General features: G+C 25.9%; 1 protein-coding gene across 3 annotated transcripts in view; it reads right to left on the minus strand.

The window, feature by feature from the left end:
* Positions 1–21,096, minus strand: part of atl (atlastin GTPase) — a 147,262-nt gene extending 126,166 nt beyond the window's left edge. The window contains exons 1-2 of one of the 3 annotated variants that reach the window (XM_075366383.1): positions 20,985–21,070; positions 886–909 (exon numbers count right to left, since the gene is read on the minus strand). In XM_075366383.1, coding sequence (XP_075222498.1) covers positions 886–909; positions 20,985–21,039 — 79 coding nt within the window. In that variant the 5' untranslated portion in view covers positions 21,040–21,070. Of the gene's footprint in view, positions 1–885; positions 910–1,000; positions 1,082–20,984 lie in introns of those variants that run through there. The other 2 variants (XM_075366385.1, XM_075366384.1) reach the window with 2 other exon arrangements.
* Positions 21,097–21,426: the final 330 nt, after the last annotated feature.

Genomic DNA, 21,426 nt, shown 5'->3' on the forward strand with positions numbered 1-21,426 from the left:
ATTTTTTATGCCTTTATCATGAGGCCCAGTATTTTTTTGGAGATCAGTCCATAATATATAAATATATATAATATATTTTAACCGCAATTAAAAGTAAAAAATCACACTTTTTCTTTTTAAAAATGCTGACCGTTTGAAGTTACCCTCATACTAAAAGTTCGTCAGTTACTTGTTTCTAAATTGATCTTATTTAGATTTTTAAAAAAGTATAAAAAAAGTAGTGAACTTATTTGTCTATAAGTCTGTTTTACTTAATTATATTTTAAAGTTGTTCTTACATCGTTATGAATTAGAATTCTGAAAACTTAACTTGTACGGAAGTTAAATAAGCCCGCGAATGTGTACGCGCGTAGTCCAAAATCAACATCAAATATAAAATTAAATAAAAATAATCAAAACTAAATCAAAATATAGTTTATTATCTATCACACGTAGTTCAGATTTTATTTACATTCATTTATTTTTAACTAAACTGAAACATTTGTTGAAAATTGTGTAAATTATTTTATAACCCGAAACGAATACAACTCGTCTACACTTAGAATGTATACATTGTTTGTTGAATGCTAGTTGCGACCTGAAATGTAAAATTCCGGTAATTTTTATTAATAATGGGGAGAACATATAATTTCCAGAGCGATCAAACTCGTAACAATATATAGATATTAACGTGTTTTTAACGCACAGTATCTTAAAAATAATATTATTTCTTTCACCATAAAAATAAATAAATATTAAAACTAACTCTATTTTACGAACAATTTTTTTATTTAGACCTCTTAACGTATATTTCTATTATTCATAAAAATAATTAAATATTTTTATAAATATAAATCACACATTTATAAAACATAAAAAATATAGTAAAAACTATCAGAGACATACCTTCAACCTCTAGTTCCTCCATCTCTAAAACACAACAGAAATTACTTCAAACACTACACGATTCAACAATTAAATTTTTAACAAACAAAGAAAAAAGTGATAAAAAATAATTTACCCTCATGTAAAATACGAAATGAATTTAAATAAATATACAACACCACACGTATTTACTGTGAATCAAATCTGAACTGAGACCGGACCGGGCGAACAGAGTTTGCCACCATACGGGAGAGCCACTTCGCTAAATGAGTATTTTGGGCACAACTGACTACACCTCCATTGCCAAACATTGTTACTGTTTAATACTGAAACTAAGCCATTCGTAAGTATGAATATCAGTTAAAATGTATCTTGGTACAAAGGTTCCGTTAAAACTTTCCCCACAAATCGAATTGATAATTTTTTTAAATTCAAATCATCTTTGATACTTATTATGACAAGTGACTAAAGTCGCTTTAGAAGCGTGTAATAAAATGAAATTTTAATGTAGTTAGTAAAGACTTAAAAGAAATGTTTCTAGGAAATTTCAACCAACCAAAAGTTTCAAAGTTGGATTTTAAAAATAAATTATCTCATCTTTAAAATTATTTTTTGTTTATTTAACAATTATATATAAAGGTTCTTAATCTAAGTTTTTTAAAATATTAAATTACTGCAATTTAAAAATGTTTCAAAATCATTAATTTTTAAATTGTATTCAGTTGTAGGGAGAAATTATACGCTAGTTAATCGCTTCTATTTAATCGTATCCAGCACTGATAGGTTATTTTAGTTTTAGTGACAAGATGAAGTTAAAAAGAGGTCCAGCGTATTTTTTACAACAATGAATTCTCTAGTTTCGTTAGCGGGCTAATTATCTTGTTTTACAGTCTTACTTCCTACGAGTAGCTAGCCCACTCATTTCCTTATGGGACAGAGTAATATCACAGTATCCTTAATATAGCCGGTTAATAGTATAGTTCAAATCGCTACCGTCGACATACAGTTAGGGTTCAAAAAGTGGTTCAACAATACCTTTCTCTTTAAAAAAAAAAATAATCTAAAAATACTTAAGAAAACATCAAATGAATTAAATTACAAGAAAAAATGCATATCGGTCATTCTTATTTGATATTTATTAAACCTGTATATATTCTAATGTAAAATAAATCCAAGAGTTCTTTGTAAAATCAGAAGTAGTTTCAGGTTATAAAAACGGGCTGAAAGATAAGTTTTTAGTACTGGTTAACAGAAATCATGGAAATTATAATTAATAAATTGATATTTCTACGAGTTTATTTATATTCATATACGTCCTTGAATTAATTCCTAAAAAGTAATATCCATCAAACAACACAATAGAAGTATTTTCCCGTTACACCACCTACGAGAAAAAAAACCTTTAATAAGGTCTTTCCGTTGTCGTTTTTAATAATTTCTCCTATTTAAAAATCCGTCAGATTTATTTAAAATCAAATTAAACGATTTTCTTAAAAAAACAAAAAAAAAAACAATACTGTTCGGATGAAGAATTTATAAAAAATACTAAACATTCTCCATCCTCGTTAACGTTTATTTAAATAACTACTCAAGATTTTTCAATTAAAACCTTCAAAATTGTTATGTACATTTAAATTATTTTATTAGCTCTATACATTTTTAATCATTTCTTACAATTAATTATTATTATTGTTTATTCGCTTCTTTCATTTAATTTTACATTTTTTTAATGCTCTTTTCAAAGTTGTCATGGACTTTTTTGATTCTTCCAGGTTATGCCGGAAAAGTTATTTTGTTGCTTTTTTCAGTAGTACTCCTGTACGTTGCTGACGTGTTATATCAATAGTTTTTTAATAACGTTTGAATTTCAATAAATTATTTAATAAATTCTAATACTGAAAGTCTTCAATCATTATTTAACAAAACCGAAAAACATTTTATCAGATAAATTACTTTAAATTAAAAAATTTTTCTAAGTCGCGCTAGGACGTGCATACTTTTCCAAATTTACGGTTATTGTAGAAACTTGTAGTTTTGATGAGCGATTAAATAAAATCGTTGTTTTTCAAGGAAAAATTTATTTTTAAAGGAAATTCTACGTTTAGAATTTAATATTAACATAAACGATGATAAATTAAATTTATCGAACTATTTAATCAGTTAAGCTTTCAAAAGTGACCAAAGTCCGTGGAAAACAATTTAAAAAAAATTAATGTAAGCTTAAAAGTCAAGATTCATCGAAATTTAGAAATGTAATTTTAGGATTGTCATAGTGAAGTATTTTCTTTCATCAGTACTTTACGCAATTTGTAATTTTTTTATTATTATAATTTGATAACACTTTTTTAAAGGTTGATTTATATTTTTATTATAAACAACTAATCAGATTAGATCGGTCAAGATATATAAAAAAGAAATCTACGTTTAAAAAAATTTAAGAATGATTTAATTTCGCACAACTTATAACTAATAGGCTAATGACCTATATAATGTTTAACTCTAATAATGATGACAAACGATAATAATGAACCGGATGACAATTAATGTTATTATCAAACTATTTCAGGGTACGAATCTAGCTCCATATTATATGTGATAATTCATATAATTTAATTCTACACAAAATTCGTTTTTCAACTATAAAATTTAAAAAAATTATCAATTATTACGAACACTTCTTTGAAGAGTGAAAATTACAATAAAATAATAATAATAATAATAATAATAATAATAATAAGGTTCCTTACATATGCATGCACATGATAAAACTTATGCAACTATCATGCATAATTGTATATGCAGTTCACATTTTAATTTTTTCACGTGTTTGTTTATCGTGGGTAATTGTTATGTTCTTATAAGAATTTTAGTATTAAAAAAAAAACGTATACAATATGGCCTATATTTTACATTTTACGTATAAAAATACATTACATAAATTTTATTATACATAGAACTATCATTAAACTCACGATAAAAAATAAACATGCAATATATTATTTAACAAAAAAAACAACTCTGCTTTTAATAATTTAAACGATAAATTTTGTATTAGAAATTTAATTTAGTATTTTTTAAAAATCTACCCTCTGATAATATTTTTACATGGATATTTTACTCTAGAATCGGACATAATAGTACAATAATGATTAATATATTTACGTTGATTACACAAACTACAGCAGATTAAAAAAAAGAAATCAATCATTCACTAATAAAAATCCCTTAATGTCAAAGGGGATGGATATAACGACAAGGCTGTTGAACAGGAAGCAGCAGAAATAAAAAATAAAGTTGGCTAAAGATATAACGTAAAATTTATAAAAGGTTTCCAACTTTTAATAAGTTCTACCAAAAAGGATTGTAATGATAAGCCTATAATCTCATTTAATATGTACGTGAATAAAGGAATTTCTAATCAGAAGCGCTTTTTCATACAAGGCGTCTAGGACGCAGAGAGTCGCAGAACTGGTTACAAGTACGTACATCTATTAAAGAATTGTTATTTCAATTTTAAGAATCTTTAAATATTTCTTTCACTTAATTTTTTTTTCTAAATTTGCATCTATAAATAAATAAAGAGATCGCAGTACACGTTTTTACAATTGAGTCTACGAGTAGACTTTTGGAAACTAGACAAAAAAAAAGGACTTCTTTGAGAGGGTCAAGTACCAGAGGTTTAAAATACCATTACAGCAGACCACTGCAGTAAAATATATATATGTATATATTTTTAGTGAAATATATCATTTATCAAACAAGTACACTTTAGAAAAAAAAAAACAATTACCTTCTTCCGAACGCTTACAAACTCATTTTTTAATAAAATAATTATCTATAAGTACGATTAATTTTAAATAACGCTCAATCCTCCCATGCTTAATCTTTTTTAAATTGCAAAGGTTTACATATAAAATACTCTTTTAATGTATTTATGACAAATAAACGTAGTAAATAAATATATATGTAATAATAAATGAAAATTAAATGGATTCAAGGGTGTTAAAAATTCATGTCTACAAATGTCAACAGTTTTTTAATTTATTTAAACGTTAATTGTAAGGTTTAAGTTCTTCATGATGTAAAATTTATTTATAATATTAAAATTACTCTATAAATTATTTTATATATATATAATATCTATTATTATTATTATATTCTTATCATCTATTAACAGTTTTGAAAATCTATTAAAATGTTATTAGAACTATGCTAAATTTTGAAAAAATTGTCGTGCTGACATGTTTTTACATCACCAAATTTACTGACAGTTTGATGTTTTTCTACATATAATAAACTGTTATATATATAAAATCTCCAAAACTAAAAATTGTTAATTATACAATAAACTGTTGGTATCCAAGCTAAGCATATTATTAGTTGACACCACTACTTGTTGTACGATTCTAATTAATCAGACATTCAGGCTACGTGAACCTAGGGTGTAACACTGCTACAAATATATTGTCTGCGCTAACTACCAATAAATTCTGATTACATAATTCTACATCACATATATAATAAAAATTATCGTATAATAATTACAAAAAGAAACAAAGTTGGAAATTTTATTTAAAACTGGTTTATAGATTGAAATAAATTTTCCAATTTTATATTCTTTAAATAAAATGTAATATTAAAATACACAAAGAATGCAAATACAATATGTTGAAATTTCAAAATAAATACTATAGAAAGTGGAACAGACTAATATCAGCAGAAAACATTTTATAACGGTATAACAATAAGATCACTATGTCTCCAGTACAAGAATAATTCATGAATGAAATAAAATATATGAGTAATAGTAAAATAAAAAAAAGTACAAAAATATCCATAAAATAAAATACATTAGTTATATTTAATGATGATTAATTAATGTGTATGATATTACATTATAAGAATATAAAATAATAAATAAATATAGAAACATTAATAACTTTAATTCATAAGTTCAAAACTGTTAAACAACATGTTAATATCATTTAATAAAGTATATTATTAAACCTAATAATTACTACGTGAGGTTATATTAATAGAATAGTACTAAAGAGTTAAAAAAATATTAGGTTCTATTAAAATTTGCTAAGTGGATTTTTAAACACATGATTTTTTAAAATATTTTCTGATACAAGATAGCAAATTTTTATAAACTAGAAAAAAGTCTGGCCTACCGGCCCACCTTGAAAATGTTACATAGTTTATGGTTTATGCTTCATTAAACATGATTTTTTTAAATGTTTTTGCCAACTGTAACTAAATAAGTTCATGAATTTAGTGTACTAACAACAAAATCTTTTACAATGAAAAGCTTCCATACTTTAAAAAAAAAAATTGCAACAGCAATGAAAAAATAATAAAAAATTGCAATAAATTTTTTTAATTTTTTTCAACACAAAAAAGGAAATTTTTCAAAAAAATATAACAAGCAAATGCAGTTTGCTACTTTGTTGCATTTTACCAAAAAACTTTACTTAAGAAAATTTAACTTATACATGAATATTCATAGAAAACTTTTTCTTAACATTTATTTCCCACGTTTTTTGGCACTAACTCTTTTAATTTTTGTAATTAATAGCCGGAAAGGTCATGCAATAATTGACCGGTTTTACATGCGTGCTTCCTATTACTAATAAAATTTTATGTAATTAACATTTGGCTACGTTAGGTAATTAATGTTATAGTTTACAAGTATATAACCAAAATAACTTCTGTTGAAACCTTTAACACTTTAAAAGGAGTTTTAAAAATTTACATATAAACACCAGAAAACAAATGTTATTAAATAATAAATAATCAATGAGATTTGAATACTTTCTTTGCGAACTAATAAATATGAAAGGGACTTTAAAAATCTCATTTCTAGTTACCACAATGTTAAATGATACAAGTTCCTAATATTATTTTAAAGAATACAAAACTATTGATTTGGTAATTTCCTTATCTAGTAAGGAGAATTACGAATTAATGCAATAATATTAGGTAAATAATGATAAAGTAAAAAAATAAAATAATCATGAAATAAGGTCTATATTTAAATCACTGGAATCATTCATATTTTAGTTAAAAGGTATATTAAAGCTTATTTTAAGTCTAATAATTTAAGTGTAAAATGCGAGCAAGATTTTTTTCGCATATAAAAATAGCACTACAACTGATCAATTATCAACAAACATAATAACAATCCCCTACCGAGTTACTGGTTTATGTAATTAACAATCATCAATCCCATATTATTTTAGGAACTACATTCAATCGGTAATAAAGGAATTGTTCATTAGTATGGATTTGAGTACATGTATTACTGTTGCACTCATACTTTGTTCAGTGGGTGTTAATTAATTAAATTGCTTAAAAGTGATCAATCTCGAATGATATCCTGTTGTACTGCAATAATATCACTTAAAATTTTGTTGTTTGCATGCTACTTTATTAGAAAAACTTCAAAATAATGTAAAAAAAAAGAATATTTTAACTTTTTACCTCAATTATAGATATTAAATTTCCTTCTATTAATGAAAGATTTGTAGAATCATATGACAGAGCTCCAGAAATAAGTGTTGTAGAAGCACAGCATAGACAGTATACTAACATTATCATCATTCAAACCTAACTTCTTAATAATATTATTTGGAAGAAGAAAAAACTTAGCAATTGGTTAATTCTTAACTACAATCTAAAAATTTCACAGTTTATTTATGATTTACTTGGCAGATGTCATTCGGCATTTGTTTTCATGATATGAAATAATGATGCAATTTAAAAAAAGTATAAATATTCAACACTAATACCTTATTTTACAGTACTGTGTATATAAAAATAGAATCCCATCCTATCTATTCTCTATCAGATCTAAAGTTTTTACAACAAAATCATTCAATGGAACACTGAACACATTTAAATTTATGGTGATGAGGCCTCTGCTTGCTGTCATATAGGCTGAAATAAATTTATAGTATATGGTACAGACATCAATAATATACGCCTATGTAAAATCCGTAGGATATAAGAAAAAGTTTATTCGTAAGATTTAAATACAAAAAAAGGAAGAAATTGATCAAATTTTTAATTTAATATACGCATAACTAGTACTCAAAAATTGTATTGGTGGACAATCAATATTATTGAAAATGAAAAGAAAAAGCTGTTCAAAAATGACAACAAATTACGTAAAAATACTTCAGCAAAAGCTCAATAAATAGATATATTACAGTATAATGTAGTTGAGTCCAATGATTCTCATATGCAATGTGCATAATTATATTACAGTGGTCATCTGGTTTGCAATAGGAAATTCAAATCGGAAATAATTATTATCTGAAATTTAGAGTTTGAAATATTTACAAGTTCTCTGGTGTGAAAAATGAGATTTTAGAGTAACTATTAGATTAAAAAAAAAAAACACTAGGTATTTGAGAAAGCATGAATTCAAAATTACTTTTTCCAGTGACAATTACATGTATTTTGCCATCTGATGTTATGAAATATGAGTATACTAAAACTGTATTACATACTTCAGAATTTCTCCCCGTTACCTTGCTTCATATTCTTTGTTTTCCGTCTTAATTTTATTTAAGACTCAGTTTGATTGTTGAGTTACAAATTATTATTTTTTTAATTTACGCAGTTTTAGATGAGAATGTATAATGTAAGTTTTACTTGTGTACATCAGTTTCTCTTACAATCATTCCTGTAGAGTGATTGTAAACAAGTTCTCATATATCCTTATCATTGTACACTCAACCACAGGAAGATGCTCATACAATTAAAGAATTTTTTAGGTGAAATAAATTATATAATTATTTTAATTGCATAATTATTTGTCATTCTTTCTTCTTTGCCTGTAATGTCCGAGATGGTACATATTTAAGGCATGTTTATTGATGTGGGATGTCAATCAAGCTGAGTATTTGTGTATTTCTGTTGCTTTAGCCAACATATTGAGAATGTTTTTTTTACTGCTTATGTGTTAGTCATACTTAAAGCTTCATCTGTGTATTAATTTTGTGTTGTATGACTTATCATCTAAATGATTCAAATTATCTTCTGCTAATACACAATCCATTCCACAGTTTTATATTACTGCTGCTATAATGTCAAAAATATTGTCTGTGCCTGAATCCAAGTTAAAAGTAAACTGTCGTTAATGTTTAAATTAAATGGGTTACAAAATATATCTTCTAGTTTCTTGTTGAAGCCTGTCACTCCAAGAACCTTGCTGCTTTCCAACTCCTGATCTATATCAATTTTTGCTAACTGGGAAAGATTGTGTATTAAATTAAATTAGAAGAAGCGATGTTTAGCAGTTTTTTTACAGAGAACATATATAACAGAATATCTTTGCATTGTTAATATCTCAGTCTATTGTTATGCAGGAACTAGATAACATATCCTATCAAGAAAGGTCAATGGTATTCATCAAGTTATCGTAACAAAGCCTACAACTTCAATGAATATCATGACATGCTCCTACAATCAACATATTTCTTTTTGTACTGTGGTAATATCTCTGAAGGTGGTTACAAATGATTTGTAAATAAACACATATCTAATATCTAGAATGTACTGATGATTTTATGTTCTGGCCATTTTATGATACTAAAACTATTAAAAAACTATAACTGATTGAATGAAGCTCAGTTAAAAATACTAGTTTTTCTAAAATTTCCATTGAGCTTAACATTTAAAGCAGTCACACCAATATTATTGAAAAACATCTTTATTCTTGCAACTTATATTTTTTCTTAAAGTACAATAAAGTGTAGTTAAAAACACCTCTATTTGAACAGATATATTTTACTTTTCTGGCTATCGCAATAGGTGTTGCTATAGCTGTACAGGAAAACATATAGACAGGTAAAAAAAAAAAGAAAAATGTTTTGTCTCTTTTTAATTTGCTATCTATTTTTTTTTAATGAAGATAGCATACTATTCCCTTCCAGTTAAGTCTTCATTTAAAAAAAAAGAAAAACAAAGTATTTCAAAAAGGCAGGTTGAAACAAAAAAAGAGTAAGAAATAGAAATTAATTATAATTTTTTTTTTAGTTGAGGTATTATTGACCCTTCTAATGTGGTAGGATCTGTATCTTGAACCTAAGAAAAACTTATAATTTGAACAGTGCAATTTTATTAGCTACAGAGATTGAGAAAATAAGGTAAAACAGTAGAAAAATAATTAGTACTGTGGATGTGTCAGAGTTAATAATGATATGTATGAGATAATAAGAGTAATAATGGAAGAACTTTGAAGAAATTCATGTAAAGCCGTTTAAAAAGAAGATGGATAAACTTAAAACAAAAGTAAAATTAATAAACATTAAGGTAGACAGATAGAAGTGTCCTAGTTAAGGGATTATAAAGTAAAAAATTTCTGCAAAAAACTTAGTGAATAACTAAGACAGCGAGTTTTGATAAAAAATAATTTCTAAACATTTACTAAAAGACATAGCTGTGAAAAAAGTAACAGGGTAATTTGGTAAGCACCTTTTCTGATTAACTGAGAAAATTTCTCAATTTCTCTCATTAATGAGAAATATTATAAATATTTATGAGCAATATTCATTAACATTTGAAAGATTTTAGAATGATATTATAAATTTTATTAAGTGGTAAAGGCCAGATTCTTAACTAAGGATCTTAAAATTAATATTCTACTGAAGTATGTTTTTTTACACAGAGAATGAATATTAAAAAGAAAAAAAAACAAAACAACAAAACAGTTGACTGCTCATCATGATTTAAAACTTCTTTTTTTATTACGGTTTAAACTAGTAGTTTAGTAAAAGAAAGTCAATTTTTAAAGAAAGCACCTCTGATATAATAGATATTATTCATATGTTACAATTAAATATGATTATTAAGTTGTTTTTTTTTAATGTTGTACATTTAAAACTAGCTATTTTTCATTACTGTGGCATTAATGGGTGTATTCATTTTTGTTAACAATTGAATTTATTTACTTATATTATTAATTAAAGTTAAAAGTAAATTAATTAAAGAGCAATGCTGTTTGTAAAATATATACATCACAGTTACATTAAATTATGAGTACATAGTTAATGTTTATCATGTACTAAAATTTTTTTTTAATGTATAACAACTTGATAGTTTTCTGTTCTCAATGTAATCAGTATTTAAAATCAAGTTTAAAGTAAAAATTAACTGAATTTATCCCACTTATTGCAACTTCAATATAGCACTTTATTATATGCATACACTGCTTTTTATGTAGTAAAAAGTAAAACAAATTGATTTACTGAATTTAATAACTTTTCTATCAATCATGGATCTAGAATTAGAATTTTTTCAAAGGCGGCAATTCATGAGCTCTGCATGGGAATTATCAAATAATCTTTTCAAACTTAAACCGAAAGAATCTGCCAGAAAGTAGAGACTGTGGTTGCCAAATTTATACCTATAAATTGTTTTAACGATATTTATGATGTCTAGCATTGTTTTGACAACTTATTACGCATGGCAGGTGGCAAATATGGTATCACTGAGGATTGAACATGGCACTTGTGAAATTTTAATTAAGACACAATATATATATTAAACTATAATATATAATACAATATATTAAACTTGCATTATTTTCCTTTTTAGATTAAGTAAGGTAAATTTAACTCTACAAAAGAACGTAAAATACATCTTATTTCATGAAAAAGTTTCAAGAGTTAAGTAAAACCACAACAGATATTAATTTTAACACAAAACCTCAAAAAGAGGAAAGTAATACGACCGCTTACTACAAAAAAAGTATTAATTTTAAAATTTTTACTTGGATATTTTATGAAAGCAGAGTGTGATCATTAGAAAAGTCCAACATGAAATCCATTAAAAAAATACAAGATACATTAAGAAACATTTTACTATTTATATATAGGATTCAAAAAATGAGAAAAATTCTGAAAAAATGTTTACTTTTCTTGCCAGAAAAGAATATTGTAGAATCAAATGATTAAACTGAAAAAAATATTATTTAAAAAAATAAATACATATCTAGTTTTAAAGAATAAAAAGGAGTATTTATAGATTTTTTTTATTGCCAGAAAAAGTTTGCTCTAAAAAGTGATAGAGGAATTTCAATCTTAGTTGAAGAAATTATGATGACCAACATTTGAGAATATATATTCAAGCAAAAGTTTTTTTTATCTCTGAACTGAATAATTTTTATTTATTTTCTTCAAAAATATCAGCTATAGTTAATAAATAAGGACTGTTATATTCAACTTCATTGTTATTCAGAAGATTCAATAATTTTGAGTAAATTTGGATAAATTTTTTGGTTTTATTTTATTTACAGCTGATTTGTATGAGTTTTTTTTAAATTGGAAAACAATTTTTTTCTCATGTTGTCACGTATTAAAATATTTTGAAAGTGAGGTTTATGCCAATATTTATAATCAAGGTTTTCACCATTAATGATTGTAACTTTACTAGTCAATCATACATTATCAAAATTAACCAGCTGTTTTTATTGGCGTGATTTTTAACTGAAATTATCAAAGAAATAAATTATAAATACTGAATATAATATTTAAACATTCAATGGGCATGAAAAAGTGAAACTATTCTGACAATTACAATTTCATAGCATTTTGTCTTATCATTACTGCTGATACAATGTAACAAATAGCACTGCTACAGACAGTCACTGTCTGAAGTAGACAATCCTGAGACATTGTAACTAGATTTTATTTGTAACGGAACATAACTGAATTATAAATATTCCTGTAATATAAAATTAACATTTTAGAAAAACTGAGATTACTGAAACATTATACTTTGAGATATAGAATATAAAAAACAGACACTATTGCACAATTTGTTTTGCCAGTGTTAGAAGATCTGTCTAAAATACTTTTATCAGGAGTAAAAATCAAAATAGTATGAACTGACAAGACTATATTATAACAGTCTCTTAAAGTGAATATCATTGAAAATGAATATTATATTCTATTTCACTGTTTTTGATATTATAAAATACTTTAAAATGAAAAATGATTGAAGTCTGAAATATAACCAACAGTTGTTGTTAAGTGTTAAGAAGAGTTATTATCGCTTATGACTTCACTCTGAGTTAAATTAGACAAATAGAGGATTTTATTCCTATTAAAAATTTATATTTATTTAAATAAATATTATGTTCAGAAAATATTAAGTTATATTAATCAAAAAAGGAGAAAAAGGGCTAGGAAAAATAACTGCTCTTAACAATATATTTATGACATCTTTGTATTTATGTAAACGTCTACTAATACTGTTGGTTCATTACGCTTCTCTTCATACTACTCAAGAGAATAATGCATTAATAATGTAATATAATAATAGTTACATACAACCTAGTAAAAATATACGAGTAATGAAATATTAATTTTGAATAAGAATCTAGTATTGTTTGGGATATAAATCGAATAGACTCTTATAAGTAGTTAAGTATTTACACTGAGCAAACTCTTGATTAGAAATAAGACACTTATTATGTTCAATTCCATCTCTGATAACTAAATACATTCAATACCAGTGAGTTATCCATGTTAGTTTTACAAAAGGGCAGACCCTTTTGTAAAACTGTAGCAATTCAGAAATTGCTAAATAAGAATGAAAATGTTATGAAATTAAAAATCTGTCAAGTACACTCATGTTTATGTTGGATAAATTGCTCTTTACAATTGCAGACATTTAATAAAAATTATGACCTGACCATCTATTTAGACATTAAAAACTATCAAGAGGATTATGTTACAATGTGGCTAACAGAAAAAATATTTTCAGAAGACTGTGACTTCAACCTTATGATGGGTAGAGTGAGGAAACAGCAGAAATTATTTCTGATTCCCTTTTGATACATTTTTTAACCAATACAAGAATGCCTGCACCTATTACAGTCTTGACTCATGGTAACAATTCCTGAGCAACACAATTCAGTAAACATTAGTGTACACACCATATAAACCCCTCCAATAAAACATATAAACAACAATAAAACTTGTTTAAACATTAATACTATCATTTTTTTTTATTAATTTTCGAACAATATTTATTACAAATATCTAACGAAATATGGCTATTTCAGAACAAAAAAGAAAGTTTTTTTTGGGGAACATTAAATTAGTTTGCATTAACTTAAGCTTTTCTTCATTTGATTTTTGTTGTATGCCAATAATATATTTTTCACATTTAAAAAAAATATGTTAAACGTTTTTGAAAATTTATAGTAAATTAAATTAAGACAATTATGTAAGTTTCCAGAAAGAGGCATGCAACCCTATTTTATAAAGTATCTTTGATAGATTGTTGTTTTTATTAAAAGTTTGTTTAACTTTTTTTAAAGAACAATTTAGATTCGGAATAACAGTACAAGGTGAAAAGATAAAGATGCTACGATTTGCTGATGATATAGTAATTCTAGCCGAGAGTAAAAAGGATTTAGAAAAAACAATGAACGGCATAGATGAAGTCCTACGCAAGAACTATCGCATGAAAATAAACAAGAACAAAACAAAAGTAATGAAATGTAGTAGAAATAACAAAGATGGACCACTGAATGTGAAAATAGGAGGAGAAAAGATTATGGAGGTAGAAGAATTTTGCTATTTGGAAAGTAGAATTACTAAAGATGGACGAAGCAGGAGCGATATAAAATGCCGAATAGCTCAAGCTAAACGAGCCTTCAGTAAGAAATATAATTTGTTTACAGCAAAAATTAATTTAAATGTCAGGAAAATTATTTTTGAAAGTGTATGTCTGGAGTGTCGCTTTATATGGAAGTGAAACTTGGACAATCGGAGTATCTGAGAAGAAAAGATTAGAAGCTTTTGAAATGTGGTGCTGTAGGAGAATGTTAAAAATCAGACGGGTGGATAAAGTGACAAATGAAGAGGTACTACGGCAAATAGATGAAGAAAGAAGCATTTGGAAAAATATAGTTAAAAGAAGAGAAAGACTTATAGGCCACATACTAAGGCATCCTGGAATAGTCGCTTTAATATTGGAAGGACAAGTAGAAGGAAAAAATTGTGTAGGCAGGCCACGTTTGGAATATGTAAAACAAATTGTTAGGGATGTAGGATGTAGAGGGTATGTATACTGAAATGAAACTACTAGCACTGGATAGGGAATCTTGGAGAGCTGCATCAAACCAGTCAAATGACTGAAGACAAAAAAAAATTAACTTTTTTTGTTCTATCTCATCTCTATCTAATTAACATCGCCACTTAAGCATTTACATACAGATGAATTTAACTTAGCTGCTATTTTGTAAAAAATGATCTTTTTACAAAATGAAGGTTAATTACAGTAAAAATCTGATTTTTTGGTTCATGAAAACTGGTTTAATAGTTTGTAGTAGTATTTTCTCAGCAGATTAACTGTTTAAAAATAGTAGCAGACTAAACTATGCATGAAGACTATTTCAAATCAAATCAAAATGTTAAAGAACATTTTTAAAGACATGCACGTTTGGTAAAAAATCTTATTCTATTATATTACTTGTACAATACCCTTTAATATTTTTATTATATACAACAAATAATTTATCACTGAATTCCAGAATAATCAAACATTGGAATGTCAATTACATTTAAATACCACTTCTTTTCGATTACAAATATTTGTTGAATGATAATTTTTTTTAAAGTAATTTTCTATTTTTGTGATTATTTAATACTTTTTTATATGAGTTTAAACTGAATCTATATAATGTCATCTAGTTATGAAATGTTACACTATATAACTAATAATGCTTGTTAAGAAACAAGCTATTGTCCAAATGTATTGCAAAATAATCTATTTTTTCAGAGTGTAAAAAGAAAAATTGATTTAAAAAATTAATAAACAATCAAACTATATCAACTTAATTATATAAAATATTCTAATGATGGTTTGACAATTGAAAAGATTATTTTTTATTAACAACAGTAATTTAACTAGTATCTTTTTATCACAGAACCACCTGTTAACTTACTTTTTATTACAGATCTATTACTACTGTGGTCTACTATTTTTACTAAACAATGTATTATTTATCTAAAAACAACACTAAACTATTATTATTCTTCTCATTTCTGAAAGGTAAATATTTTAAGGTTTAGCACAGAACTTCATTAATTTTAGTCATCAACCAGCACATAATTGACAATAATGACAAATATTTGTAGTAAGCTCTTATTACAGTTTGGAAAATAATAGTTTTAAACAATCATTGTAAAAGAGAGTGAATAATGTAATACTATATAAAATTCAAGAAAAAAAGGGTGAAAGTATTAACATCAGGGAACATTTATATTATTTTAACTTCAATAAAAATATACTAACTGCAGCTGGGATTTGATCTTGAGACCGGATTTAAAAGTCAGGATGGTAATTATCTTAACTGACCAGAGCATGATCATAAGAATCCACAAAGCTACTTGTCAACTTTTAGTGTTAAAATTTAAAATCTGTCCTATGAGGAGGTAAAAGAGCCAAAATGACCAAAAAGTAACTGAGCTTATATCTAATTGTTAAACATAACATCCCTCAAATAAAATCATTACCATACAAGTGACCCAAACTCATAATACAGTATTTCAAAATGTACCTCTTGGCAGCACAGATTTTTTCTGACAGGGATTTGTTTGTTTAATTATACAATCAGCCATACTAAGTTTGAAATGTTTTGTTTATTGTGTAGAGATGTAAAATGTATTTTTTTAAGCAATAAGATTTTTTAGGAACATTATTTGTGAATGACTTTACATATATCGATAGAAATTATTTTAGAATATATTTTCTGACATTTGTGTCAAAAAAATCAAGTATAGAATAGGTGATTGATTATATTTGCAAAAATGATTCTTGTTATCCTTCAGTGGTAATGGATGACAACACTAAAAATCAACAGCTGAAGTCTACTGGAAAATCATTAAATATACTTTATTTTCAGGTCAAAATTCCTAAAACAACAGAGCATGTAAAATTATGACCTCACAAAATCAGTGTTGTTAAACAACTTAAATAACCACATAAAGCTAAGAGGAATTTTTTGAGCTTCATAAGATAGTACCATTAGATATACTACATGCACAATCATAAATTTTTCTCTAGAATTTTAAAAAACAATACTATATAATAATAATAACAATACTAATACAAACATAAACAATGAAATTAAAAAAAAGTGAGTTATATTATAAAAGGTAGATAGACCATTTACATACAAATGTGATTGAAAGAGATAAGCTGAAAGGATTTTTATTTCCTTGTATGATGTAAAGGAAGTATGGTGATCATGAAAAATTTCGGTTTTGAGATTTTAACGGAAATATCCATTTTGACTAGTTTTAGCATGATGTTTGTACACATGTATCTCGCAAAACTCAAAAACGATTAGCCATAGGATGCAGAAATTTTAGACTGTTGTAAAATCTAGTTGTGCACCTGACCTTTTGACTGCAATCAACTGGACCAAAAGTATCCGAAAAGCTCAAAATAAAAAAAATCAGATTTTGGATTTTCTCTTAACTGCAGTAATAAGTCCTCATTAACAGTTTTTCAACAATATATCGAAAATGGTACTTATTTTCATTGGTTTCAGAGTTATAGCCAAATAAAATTTTAATTAATGAAATATTTTGATCTTACAAGGAGAAGGCACATCGGTTCGAATTCGACTTCATTTCCTTTTTTTGTAAATTTAAATATATTGATTTACTAATAATTAATAATGTCAGATTGAAAAAAAAATCATTAGTTATTAGGCAAAATGAAATTATTATTTTAATTCAAACATTTTTACAGAGGTTAATAATTATTAAATCAAGATATTATTAAATATGATATGTAATATCATTAATAATATATAAAAAAAAAAAAGTTAAAAGAAATATATGTATATGAAGTCGGATTCGAACTGATGTGTGTATGGTTACGGATCCGACACCTTCTCACTTACATCGCACAACAATTAGAGTGACAACAAAATTAAACTAATATAAAAACCTAATACAGACACTATAAAAAAAGTGAAGCAATGTGGTGTCCACCACAATGCAACTGTGTTACTGTCCACTTTATTAAAGAATTGGAGGATCATATCTCACTTTCAAATGAAATGTAGGAAAAAATATGTATATGCAATTTAATATGCGTACAAGGAAGACATGTGGGGTCCACATCAGATTTTTTTTAATAGATCGTAACAAGATACCATTGTCAATAAAGTAGCACCACTGAACATAGTGGGTGAACTGACTAGAAGTACGTGATGGAAATTTTAATCAATTATACAATTTGAAACTAAAATTTTTTAAAAACATATGTAGATTTTTTTTTAATAGTAGTGTTAAAAAAATTGTTTAACTGAACACATTTTTTATTATTTATTTTTATTTGTGTTGTGGGTCATTAAAATAATCTAGTATGTGTAATCAGTTTACCTTTGAATATGTCTATTGAAAGTTTTAATTAAATGATAATGAAGCATTGCTCATGTTTATTATTATGTTTCTTATTATATTTTATTATCAGTCTTTTATGATATTTTTTGCTCTTTATTATTAAGATTCCCTTTATTTACTTTGCTTATTATAATTCATTTATAGGTTAAAAAAACAAAACAATATGAACCAGAATAAACCTACTGAATATCTTTGGCAGATATCAATCCTTTGCAGTTAATTAATTGAATTAATACCAAATTTTATGTTGGTATTATAAATGAATATACACTGATATTCTTATTTAGATGGACCAATGAATGTGAAAATTGGAGGAGAAAAGATTATGGAGGTAGAAGAATTTTGTTATTTGGGAAGTAGAATTACTAAAGATGTACGAAACAGGAGCGATATAAAATGCCGAATAGCACAAGCAAAACGAGCCTTCAGTCAAAAATATAATTTGTTAACATCAAAAATTAATTTAAAAGTCAGGAAAATTTTTTTGAAAGTATATGTTTGGAGTGTCGCTTTATATGGAAGTGAAGCTTGGACAATCGGAGTATCTGAGAAGAAAAGATTAGAAGCTTTTGAAATTTGGTGCTATAGGAGAATGTTAAAAATCAGATGGGTGGATAAAGTGACAAATGAAGAGGTATTGCGGCAAATAGATGAAGAATGAAGCTCTTGGAAAAATATAGTTAAAAGAAGAGACAGACTTATAGGCCACATACTAAGGCATCCTGGAATAGTCACTTTAATATTGGAAGGACAGGTAGAAGGAAAAAATTGTGTAGGCAGGGCACGTTTGGAATATGTAAAACAAATTGTTAGGGATGTAGGATGTAGGGGATATACTGAAATGAAACGACTAGCACTAGAGAGGGAATCTTGGAGAGCTGCATCAAACCAGTCAAATGACTGAATACAAAAAAAAAAATTCTTATTTAAAATTGTAAATATTAAAATATTTTTTTTTTAATACCACATTTGACTTCTTTTCCAATATTTTATTCTTTTATCCCAAATTTTTGTGACTCCTGTAATTTTGTTTAGTTAAAATTTATTTCAGAGTTATCGTTACGTTTGTGCAATTTATTAAAAGGTTAGGTAAACTTGGAAATATAATCATTATCACAAAATTACATCTTAAATTTTATATATAATACAGCTCAATTTAACTAAGTTGATTGAGAGCAATTACCTAATGTATTCCATTACAAAGTGCAACTCTTGGCTTGTCTACCATTTTCTTAATTGGCGATTATTAAGAATATAATTTTTATAAATGAAAAATGTTCAATATCAGAAAATCTTATCAAAATTTCCATTGTTAATGCCCTTTCAGATCTTCTTCTTAAATTTTGTTTGGGGTCTTTAAAAAATGTGCTTCAGTTTCTTTCTAAGTCGTTCAGAAATACAGACCTAACCCCCAACCAAAGACTAATGTATTCAGAAAGTAAATGTCTAAAATTTATATTTATTATTTGTATAACATGGTATTATGTTTTCAAAATTTATCACCGATAACTCATTTTGCCATGACAAAAAACAGGCTTCATGAATGTAGTTGCGTCTTATTTGATGTAAACTTATATATTTTAAATACAATTTTCAATCAAAATAAGATTCAAGTAAGCAATGTTAAAGTGCACATTTTATTCTGCTAAAGAGGATGACTGACTATTTAATTTATAACAATGGCCAGAAGAAAATTGTGTTATTTTTATATACTATATAAGCACATTATCTTGTACAATTTCAGAGCAAAAATGCTGGTCAATAGCTAACAAAAAACTCTGGGGATTAAAAAAAAGGAAAAAATGAATGGTTTAGTAAAATTCATCCAGTAATGAAAATAAGAATATAATCAGAATTCAATACAAATTCTGTAATCCTACATTTACCTCTTTTAATTTTAAGTGATGTAACAAATCGATTAGTATATATCAATATGCAGAACTTAAATGTTGTCAAATTAAGTTGTCTTTTTTTAAAATAATGGAATTTACTGAACAAAGTTAATTATGCAGTTTAGAATGAGTTATATTGTAGGTAGCTTTAAACTAAAATAGGAATTGTTTAAAAAAGATTTATTATGCTACAGACTATAATCGACGTAAAGGTTGTTTTATTTTCAAAGAAGTTTACAACATAGAGCATTTGTTGGAAATTATAATCATAATAACAAAAAAAGGTAAATAAAAATTCTAATAAAAAGTTTGTTCTTTTTAAAAACATAAATTTCAAATATAAACACCGTTATATCAAATATATGCGTAATTAAAACATAGAATGTAACAGGTGTAAACATAATACAAGTCAAACAAAATGTTAAATACAATTTAATAATCAACACGAACAAGCAAGTACAGTCAAGGTTAAGTCAACAAAAACCAGATTCTCCAAGAACAAAATAACCTCCACAGATGCCTACTACGTCTAGCAAACTTTAATTATTGGAAATATTGTGTTTTATCAGAAAAATAGTTTTCCGACATGCTATCATGATAAAAACAAGGTAAAATATAAGTCTTGAGGTTAAAATTACTTAATAATTAATCAACACTACAATGATTCTGCAATTTATTTACAAGTTATTAATGTACTTAAAAAATATAATAATTAATTTTGCAACTAGATAACTTCTTTCTACAATTTAACTGCACAAAAAATTAAGAAATTTAAATAAACACTTACTATTACAAAGAATTTCACCATCACCGTCGTGTTTACGTTGAATACGGTCGGCCATGTTATAGTTTTACTGACGTCATTGAATAAGCCTAGCGGTCAGAAAAACAACTGAAACGATTCGTAACATCAGGTATACCAATAAATTATTATTTAGTAACGGTTTATTTAATAAAGTGTCAATTAACATATTATACAACGGTTCGAAAAAAATGCGTTTTAAACTTCCATAAATAGCTGTTTTCAATATACAAATTAAATAACAATTTTAAAATACGTATACCTGTTACATTCCCGGAGTCGTATATCATGCTTAAAAAACGAAACTTAGTCATTAAACGAAACGTTTTGAAAATAAAATAGTTACTTAAAAATAATTGCTTTAATCAACACTTAAAACTGATGAATGAAAGTAAACCTTATACATATCTCTGTTTTAACACTTTAT

Source organism: Lycorma delicatula, chromosome 5, assembly GCF_047948215.1.
Source record: "Lycorma delicatula isolate Av1 chromosome 5, ASM4794821v1, whole genome shotgun sequence".
In the NCBI taxonomy this organism is placed as follows: Eukaryota; Metazoa; Arthropoda; class Insecta; order Hemiptera; family Fulgoridae; genus Lycorma; species Lycorma delicatula.